The 10,510-nt window shown below is 41.1% G+C and overlaps 1 protein-coding gene across 1 annotated transcript; it reads right to left on the reverse strand.

Moving 5' to 3' along the window:
• Positions 1 to 5,906: 5,906 nt before the first annotated feature.
• On the reverse strand, positions 5,907 to 8,501 carry LOC120083951 (protein PXR1-like). Its single transcript, XM_039039858.1, has 3 exons — positions 8,343 to 8,501; positions 7,710 to 7,774; positions 5,907 to 6,324 (listed from the first exon to the last, which is right to left on the reverse strand). Exons 1-3 carry the CDS (start codon positions 8,499 to 8,501, stop codon positions 5,907 to 5,909), a joined length of 642 nt encoding a protein of 213 aa, XP_038895786.1.
• Between the last annotated feature and the right edge of the window lie 2,009 nt (positions 8,502 to 10,510).

Genomic DNA, 10,510 nt, shown 5'->3' on the forward strand with positions numbered 1-10,510 from the left:
ACATGCGCCGTCATTGCCTTGATCGTCTATTCATTCCTGAATGATGGGCGCAATGCGACGTAGATGCGTTGTTCTTTTTATCTTGAGCCATGAACGCATAGACTTGATTTCTTGCGAAACAGACTTGAAATATTCTTTTCTACCATCGCAATGGTGTTCGTGGGTGTATTGATGACAATTTATAATTATTGCATTTTTTAGCTAATTTCCATACAATTGACGCAACTTTCCTTTCTTTTGGCTGCAATATCTAAATAAAACAGTATAAATAACTTGTATTTCTACAAGTTATCACACCCCAAAATTTAGATATATGATTGTCCTCAAACATATCTTCTACTAAGGAAAAATTGCTCAATTCCTATCCTAAATTTTGCGTCGATTTGTTGCTCCAAATGCTCCACCTAAGCAACATTACTTAACATCGCAATTTCTTCCTATCCTGGAAAATTCATAACAAAGCCCTACTTTATTCTCCTATACCACAAATTTCTGCTCAAAAATGCTTTTCTAGTTTTAAAAAGAATGCTTACCTCTTCTTGTCAAAACAACTTGATGCATCTGGATGCGGTGGTCAACTTTGCATCATTTATTTAGAGACTGTTGATCATGGTTACACCCTTCGTTTTGGCTTGTTCCCACGGGTGTCATGCGAACATCCAACTATGGTTGTGTGCCAATCTCAACTTTAACTCTTGAATTTCAATGGAGTTGTCTCTTGTTTCTTTAATTTTTCTTCCTCATTTTTTTTTTCTCTTTTCATATTGCGTTTTTTTTTGGAAACCCACCGTCGTTTTGGCTTGCTCCCACGGGTATCATGCGAACATCCAACTACGAGCAGGATCCTTTCACAACTTAACTCTTATCAGGTTAGGATTGTTTTTTAGGTTTCCCTTGCACTGACATTGGAGTTTATATGAATGTTTTTTTTTTTGTAATGATGAACACATTTTTTCTTAATGACCGTATCATATGATCTCATCTGCTTAGACCTTCCCCACCCCTAAATTTAGAGATGCACAAGGTCTTCATTGCTTTGTTTGGACAGAATAGACAAACACTTATACAAAATTTCAAAAAGAAGGTTTGAGTAGAATTTTGAAGGATAAAAGGTAAAGTAGTGCTATAGCTACGAATTAACTAAGTGTTAGTTAGAAAATACGAGGTGTGGTAAATGTTTCTAAGTGTATGCATATAACTCATCATGGCAGCGCAATGAATAATGCAAAATAAAAGATTAAGAATATCGCAAATAATGACAAAGGATGATAAAGAAGAGGTTATTGCGTACTTAAAAGAACTGTTACTTAGTTGTATTGAAAATTAACTAAGTATACAAAGAATTACAATTAACACAATATAAAATTTTTCCATGTACAAAGAATCAAAGAATTGGCTTCTATACACAAAAAAATAATAAATGAAGTTATAAATAAAAGAATGACTGTAATAATAAAAAAAAATGTAAAGTTACTGAGGAGGAGGAGGTTCTAGTGGAGGATTTTGGTGAGGTACACAAGGAGCTTCTTCGATGTGTAGATGCTACTGGAGATGTGGAGGCACCATGGGACCATGAAAATACGCTGTCAAGAAGTTAAAGTACTCATGGTTGCACTCTGCTAGTTGCCTCTGGTTCAAGTAGATCATATAGATGTTGCGTTGAATATTGATCATCACCTGCGTTGTCATTGCAGCATTGCGTTGTAAATCTTCTACTTGCTCATGTACAACATCTATTCTCTGGCAGAAGAAGGCCTGTTGTTGGGAGAAGAGTTCTTGTTGTTGGGCAAGAAGGGTTCGCATATCTGCTAGTGCAGCAACTAAGGAGGCAATGGTGGGTTGTGCCTGCGATGTTTCGCCATCAACGTTTTGGGGTTGGGCAGAAGTTCCTTCACCCAAATTGCGTGGGTCATCAACATACGGCGGTGGAAGGGGAAGTTATGGTGATGATGCTGAAGGTGAGGATGGAGCTACTGGATATGCGATTGGAGAATCAGGGGCAAGGAGAAGGTTAGTGAAATGCTCGGGAAGGGAAGAAGAAGGTTGTGCGGGAGGGCTTGGAAGGTGAATTATCAAAGGCAAAGGTCCAAGGGTTCTGATTCTTATGTTGGTGAGTCTTGGACTTTCCTTTTTCCTTTGTCATCTTTGCACTTTTTCTTTTGCTTGGGGTCCTACGGTGCATTTAAATCAATGACAGGCCTCTTCAATGGGAGTTCAGGGTAGTGTGGGGAATATTTGAAGAGCAACCTCAAAATTTTGACATTTATGAGGCCATGAACTTCAAGCATGGGTTCTTCCTCAATGCCTACACCCATTGTTAGGCATAAATATGAGACAATCCATGGGAAGAAATACTGACCTCTTATGTGTCCCATAAAACCTCGAATTTGTCTTGCGATCAACTAGCCCACATCGATTGGAAAGTCGCGTGCAATGCAATATACGGCCATGACTCGATCCCTCGAAATTGTTTTATCATGGGAAGTCAGGATGAGTCACCGTTTTACCAAATATACCCAAAGTCGTGCCTCGAGAATCAGTGTCTTGGACGCCAGAGTTCTGGTGCCTTTTAATGAAATCGTCCATTTAGTGCCCGGTTGTGTTAATGTTTGCAGCGCATCTTCCATCTGCTCTTCAATAGGATCATCAATGATTTTATTACCCAGTGCATCTGGGTTGTTCTTCATCAAGAATAATTCATTGATGTCCTGTGAGACCCTAACGCTAAATCTAAAGTGGGAGGTTAAATAGAAAAATCCTAAGAAAGGATATGTGGGGCAAAGGGAGAAAAACATAAAAAATTATCCAAAAAGGTAGCCAAAAGTCCAAATGTCTATGAAGGGCTTAAAACATGTTGGATGCAAGAAGGCATGGAGGATGGAAGCAAGAAAACTTGAAAAATGGCTAAGGGTTGCATACAACCAACGCAAAGGCATACAATTGAAGCCATGCGGACACGGGCAGGAAGCATGCTTCGAGTGAGGCAATGCTAGGCACGCAGGCCATGCGTTGAACAAGCGCTACAGGCCATACACCAAAGCATCAAACCCATGGTCAAAGGATAAGCGCACAGGACTTGTGCGTCCAAAGGCATCGCAGCCTCATGCGTCCGATGGTTATTGCCAAGCGCGCAGCCTATGCCGTCGATGGTTGTTATGCGAGCGCCCTGCCTATAGCTCGACAACGAGCAAGCGGGCAAGTCATTCCTATGTCTCGAAAGCCGTGTCGAGTCTGCCGACAGACCTATGCGACCTATGCCAGTGCACGCCCAATGGCGGCGAGACACACCCACATGGCCGAGAGTGCCTTGCAGCCGAGATGCCTAATGTAGCCACCTGCGCGGCAAAGCACCTAGCGCCAAAGCACACCATGTTGTCCATGCTTTTAGTAGGCCGAGCAAGCACACCTAGCAAGCTCATGCGTTTGAGGGTGAGCGGCCACCCTATGATTGGTTGGTATGGCCAACTCATGCGTTGGCTAAGTGGAAACTTTGATGTAAGAAAGGTGTAGTTGCTATGCGTTAAGGATAAAAGGTAAGGCTAATTGATGGAAAACTTCAAGGGAGGATGCCAAATGTGATACAAGCATAAGTCTTTAAACAATTTAAGTAGAGAAATATGTAAAGTATTTTAAGTGATTTAGGTGGCAAAAGTAGGATCACACAAAATTCTAGTAGGAAGGCGGACAAAGGGAGATTTCATTGCAATGTGAACTATTATCACCTCAAGCAGGAGGTGGGTGAAAGGAGACTTCATGCAAAAAAGGAGAACTTTGGCTGGCAAAGCTGAAATTGAGAAAACAAAACTCAAGCTAGGCTGGTAGGTTGAGTGTTGGCAGCTCCAAAGTGAGACAAATGGGAGTTGAGTTGTCACCATGGGGTGAGTTTGAAATGGCTATAAATAGAGGGGTTGGGCAGGAGGAATTTATTCATACCATCACTTAAATTATGTGTTAAGAGCATATTTAGAGACTTACGTTTGAGTTATTAGGATGCCAAGTTGATTGGAGATCAAAAGAAAAAAAGGTTGCGTTGGTGAAGCATTGAGTCAGTCGGATGCACAGCTAGCCCACACTTTGCACGCACGCAGCTCTGCGTCCGTCCGTCCGTGCGCACCTCGCTCGACACACGCACTAGCCCAGCACAGCTGCCTTCCTCGTACGATGCATCACGCCCAACGCACGCCCAGACACGCCAGTCCCCTGTGCGGCACAGCACGCCCACCCTGCCTACTGCCCCACGCCTAGCTGCCTACCACCGTCCAAATAACCTCTAAAGAGGCTAATTTTGGGATTTGGTTTAAAATTGAGTAGGATAAGTTGGTATTTTCACTATATAATAGTATTTTGGCTAGTTTGACATTATTTATTGATATAACAAATATTAATTGAGGAATTTCCATTGATATGGAGGAATTGTCAAGGTGATTTTAGTGGAAAAACTTATGTAAGGTGAGTGTTTACTTAGTTTTATGCGTTGATATGTGGATAAATGCATATGTAAGTGCCAAATGCATGCTTATGATGTTATGTGGTTGCCATGATATTGTTGTGAAATTGCATGGAAATTGAGATTATACCCAGATTACATAAGTTATCATGCTTAACAAAAGGTGCTTGGCAGGAAAATATAGTCAGCCTCGGTCGGCGGGAAATAATAGTCGGTGACGACCGGCGGAAAATATAGTCAAGTACCTAAGCAAAGAATTGTCGATGTGCACATTGGCGGGAGAAGTGGGTTATAGGAAAGTTTCCATAAAAAGTTGTATGTGATTGATAATGTGTCCATGATATGAGCATGCCATGTATAGCATGGAACTGGAGGATAATAATTTAATGATTGTACACATGATCATGCATAGATTATACTGGAATTGTGATTATGTGATTGCTTTCCCAAAAATATGTTTTGCAAAGTGATTATTATTCTAAAAGAACCACTCACTGGGCTTAATAGCTCACACTCTTCCAAATGTTTTCTTATATCCCCCATCAGGTAGCAAAGCGGAGCGTTCAGGAAGGAATCTACTAACCACCAACACACCAGGATTTGGTAAATTCTCAGGGCATGGCTCGGATCATGTAATAAAGAATATAGGAAATTGAACTATGTGTATAAAAGTTAGATAGAGTGTTGTAAACATGTTGAAGTCTTTAATAGATAAGGGGGAAATGTTAAATTCAAATATTGTCTTAGAATACTACTGGTGTACCCTCATGCTCCCTTCCTGGTCTTGGGGGCTAAGGCTAGGGAGAGGGTGTGACATGTCCTTTGCGCTGAAACACACCATTTGCCCTTTTATGGTCACCACATCCTTGGTGCCATGTAAGTGTCCATTGTAGAAGTTTCTCACTACCTTTGGAATGACAATGGCTGGGCACTGACAAAATGTTTCCCATCTGTGCTCCAGTACAACGCTTGTAATTAGGTCTGGTAGTGGTGTTGGCATGGGGAAAAATCCCATCTCCATTAGCAAATCATCGTTTTCTCTTTTCTTCGATAGATGCCCCTTTGCTAACGCGGGCTCGCTACTTTCTAAAACTGGTTTTCCCTTTTCTTTAGTCAATGCAAGGTGGGATTCTTGCCTTTGTTTCCTTTCCCTTGCCTTCTTCTCTCTTATGCGCTGAACGTTTGCTCGGCGCTTCCTCTCCTTCTCCTCTTTCTTCTTCCTTTCTTCTTCTTCTTCTTCTTCTCTCTCTTCTTCTTCAATTTCATTTTCAAACTGCTCGGAGGCCAGCAAAATGCGCTGTTCCTCTTCAAGCCTTTTCCTTTCCTCTTCTATCGCAATCTCATTGTTGCCGCACATCTCCTCATCTTGTAATTTTCTTCTTCGATTACCTTCTGCGATGATGAGTTTTGCTCGCAACATTTTCTCCTGCTTCTCTTCTTCCTCCATTCTTCTCCTCTTCTATTCTTCTAACGCATCTATCAAAATTGGAGGGTCAACTGTTGAACCTTGCGGTGCATTCTCCTTACGACGCTGCGTCAACGGGGTGATTTCTACATTTTCTCCTTCGTCAGTCGCAATCATTTGTGGTGTTGCAAGTTGTGCTGATTCTCTTAGTTTCACTGATTCCCCCTTGTCCTCCCTCATGGAGGTGGATTCTCTGTCCAACTCTAGGCTTGCAACCCTCTTTCTCCTCTTTTCCTCCTTCTTCAGGCGCCTTTCCTCCCGCCTGCTTTCTTTTCTTTCACTTCTTTCTTTCTTATTCTTCAGCTTGGCCTCTTCATCTCCTTTAGCCCTCTTCTTTTTGCTCTTCTTGTTCTTCTTCTTCTCTTCAACCACTTCTGGCTGCTTCTCTGTCGTCGCTTCCTCCAAAGCAACCCTGATGGGTCCCTCATAAGATTATGCGTTAGCAGTTTCCTTAGGATCCAAGATGGCCAGAGCGCTTCTCCTTGACTCTTCCTCCATCCCCTCCTCCGAAGGCAGTGGTTGGTTCACAACCCCAGCTTCAGGCAGTTCTCCTTCTTTCTCCAAGTTGCTGAGAATGCTCCCAAACACCTCTTTATCGTCCTGTCTCTTCTTTTCACTCTCAAAGGAGAATGTTGGGAATGGGGTGCTTTCAGAACTCTGCCCCCTTTTGAACTGGAGTGGCTTGGCTGCTAAGGGATTTCGCCGGGGTCTTCCTGTGACTCGAGGGATGATGTGTGGCTAGGCAGCGAGATGATGGCTAGCTACAAAGAATGCCACCTCTTGTATAGAGAGTTGGGCTTCCAAGGGTGATAAGGGTGAAGAAGATGGCTGGGAAGATTGATCTGCCATGGATGTCGGAGTAAAAGAAAACTGGAAATTCTTTAGGGTTTTAGGAAGAGGGAAACATTCTTGTATGCAGAGTGCTCTAGGGTTTCTGTTTGCAAATGAGATCAAATGGACTCACAGACAGAGGAGATGAAATTTATAGGTTGGGACTTGATGGGCCCAACGCAAATTCTGCGGTGGCAGGCCTCGAGCTACTTAAAATCTTGTCGTTTGCACTCCTCACATTTGTGAAGCATCAAAGAAGGACGACCTTTCGTCTACTAAATCATCATTTTCTTGGAAGACAAAACGATTGGACTTCTCAATTTGCAAAAAGAATTATCTTTAGTGTTTTATTCGAATGGGCGCAAGGTGAAGAATTAACGTAATGAGTCCATCACCGCAATTGCATCTTTGTAGAGGACGGGCAACAACGCATGTATCCCCATAACACACCCCTTAACTCAACGCATTTCTGGAGGACAGGCGCATGGTACTTCTACCAGCACAACACTACCTCAACATAGTGCATTTTTGCTAAGGACGGGCTAAGAACACATACGAGCTCAACACACCCCTCAACGCAATGCATTTGAGTTGGATGAACGCAAAGTGTAACTTGTGGGTACAAGATGCACCCATCATCGCAATGCATATCGGGTGTTGATTGTTTTGTTGTTATTATTACTTTTTTTTTTCATCAACGTAAGTCTCTAGGACTTTACAGTAATAATTTTCTTCTTATTACAGGTTTAAGAATAATGTATTTATGATAGAAAAGTTAAAGAAATTAAAGAGAGTACAGAGATAAATATAAGAGAATTAAATGAAGCATAAATTCATAAAGCATTGTAAGACAAATTAAATGAAGCAATAAATAACAAAGTTCATAAAGCAATAAAGACAGGAATGAAGAAAGTATGTAAACATAGAATTGAGATATGGACTGGAAGATAGTTTTCTTTGATGAACGCAATCCACACGTCCACAGGCGATCCAGCTTGCCTGCCCAATGTCTTCAAGGACATTGTAACATCCTGTGCAGTTATAAAATTAAATTCAACATTTTTGTATTAATTGAGGACTTTTTGTCAATTCTAAAATTTAGTGCGTTTAAAGGAAAATTTTGGATTTTTATGTTGCATTAATTTAATTTTAAGTCGATGTCAAAATTGAGATTTTATGGGGAGAATTGAGTTAATTTTGAAATTTGGATTTTAAAGAGGAAGAGGAAAGAATTTTAAATATATATATATATAGTTATAGTTATTTGAGAATTCATTAAAGCAAATATTTGAAAAGATTTGGAAATTTGGATTTAGTTTAAGGAAAGATGAAATTATTTTGGAAATTGAATTTATTTTTTTGCAGTTTGAGAAATTGAAATTTTGGGAAGAGATAATATATATATATAAATATATATATGAATATATATACACACACATTAATTTCTCCCTCGAGAAGCGTGATAAAAAAAGAAAAAAAAGAGAAAAAAAAAGAAGAAGAAGAATTTTCATCTTCTTCTTCGTGAAGGAGTAATGGCTGCTGAAACTCTCTTCCTGCAGCTGAGACTCAGCCACCGCCACACCGTCAGCCCTCGCCAACTGCGTCCGAGTCGCCATCCACTTTCGATCGTTCACGCTGTCGCTTGAGCGCCCTAGCCACCTGCGCCTGAGGTGTTGTTGCGTCCACACCGCTTTTCACACAGCAACATTTGTGTCGCGCCTGTCTGGCCGTCCTTCTCAATCGAGCCAACAACGCCATCGCTAGGCCAAGCACGCCACTCGTTCCAGCTGCCAATTTGGGTCTAGCTGCGATGACTGCTTCGCAGACTTGTTCGTTTCGCGCAGGGGTTCTGTCGCCGACGATCGCTTCTCAAATCTGGCCAACGCCCACCAGCTTTTCGCCCATCGATCACTACCATCTGGGTTTTTGCTAGATTTTGAGTTTGGTGTAAGTTTTTTGGGTTTCTTGAACATTCTTGATTACCCATTTAAAATTTTGGCCCAATATTTACCCATAAATTTTGGGTGTTCAGATTCAAGTTTCAGGGAGAATCTTGAGCTTTTTGATGTTTTCGTTGTGGGTGATTTAAGTTGATCTCGTGGGTTTTTGGTTTCGTTGGGCACGGAAGAGCCTAAGTTTATTAGTTTCTAAAGTTGTGATTAGAGGTAAGTAATCTTAATACTGGAATTGCCCACGGGCCAGGCATTAGATGTTGCTAGCATGTTAAATGAAGGTTATGGCAGAATGACAACATGAAAGATTGATAGTATAACATGATTAAAGTATGTTCTATTACAAGATCCAAATTATTTATTTATGCACATAGACACTTGAATGTTAGTATGAGGTGGTATGTGCTTCCATGGTTGTATTTGATCTGATGATGTTGAGGTATATACATGTATGTTGTAGAACCATGATGTTGAGGTATATGTGTATGTTGTACAGCCATGATGTTGAGGTTTATATGTATGTCATAGATTCGTACAGTGATGATTATGATGTTGAGACTGTGCAAATATCCTTACTGATTAGTTAGATGCCCATTAGATTTTGTGTCTCCTTCAGGATTCACCATTTTGTGTCTCCTTTGGGTTTCACTAATTTATGTTTCCTTCGAGATTCACCAGTTTGTGTCGCCTTCAGGATTCACCAGTTTGTGTCTCCTTTGGGATTCACCAGTTTGTGTCTCCTTCGGGATTCACCAGTTTGTGTCTCCTTTGGGATTCACTAGAGGTAGTGGGCATACTTAACTACAGTAGGATAGGACTCAGTCTCCTTCTTGTTTCATGTGCATAATGTAAATCACAGAACAACCCCTACAACAACAAATGTATTAATCCTAGTTGGAGAAGTCCACCCTAAATTCTGTGTTGGCGCGGGCGGGGAATATAAAACCGAAAGGCTGGGCCAAGTACCATCAGATGCAATAGCAACTCAGGGAATCAGTACGGAAACCCCGTTCCAACCTTCCACCACAATCATACAGGGGCAAAATCGAGTCAACGAGACTTCGCACAGATCAACCATCCCTCTTCAAAAACACACCTCTAGTGTACATTCATTGGGACAGTCCCTGCTCCAAGCAAACATGCCGACATAAAACGAATGTTTGGTGATGCAGTGTCAGGGCGCCTTCAATTAGAAACTTGAGATTCAAGTGGTGGCAACAGGCATTCGAACTTGAAATAGAAACACCTGGAACATTGCCAAGGAATTCTGATAGCCCCTGGATCTCACGGTGAAGTGAGCAATGCTCTAGTAATGACCCAACCCCTATGACTTACAGTTAGGCCGTTAACTAAAATACATGCATGCATGGCACTTAAAATGCACACTTCTTATGTTGAAATAAATGCTAAATAGATAAGGAAGTTCAAAAGAGTTCGTTTATTAAATACAAACGTTAAAACAAAGAATAGGGTACCCATAAATCATAAAGGTTAATAAAATAAATATGAAAAAGACAATTCTTACTAACAAGTTTCAAACATCAAAACTAACATTAAAGAAATATAAAAAGAACTTTAAATCTCATTATACGCGAAGCGTAAAAACTATCCTAGTGGCTCGATCACGAATTCCGCTTGTCCATCGGCCGGTGCATCTCTACCCTTACCTGAAACAACAACATGAGAAAAGAATGAGTATAAAAATACTCAGTAAGTAACCCCACTACTGGGGTCAAGTTGGGCCATCTATGTTCTCTAGATACCACCTCTGGTAAAACATATAAACTTCTCTAGTTCTCATTTGCGACACGTATA

The sequence above is a fragment of the Benincasa hispida genome, chromosome 8 (genome assembly GCF_009727055.1).
Source record: "Benincasa hispida cultivar B227 chromosome 8, ASM972705v1, whole genome shotgun sequence".
NCBI classification, from domain to species: domain Eukaryota; kingdom Viridiplantae; phylum Streptophyta; class Magnoliopsida; order Cucurbitales; family Cucurbitaceae; genus Benincasa; species Benincasa hispida.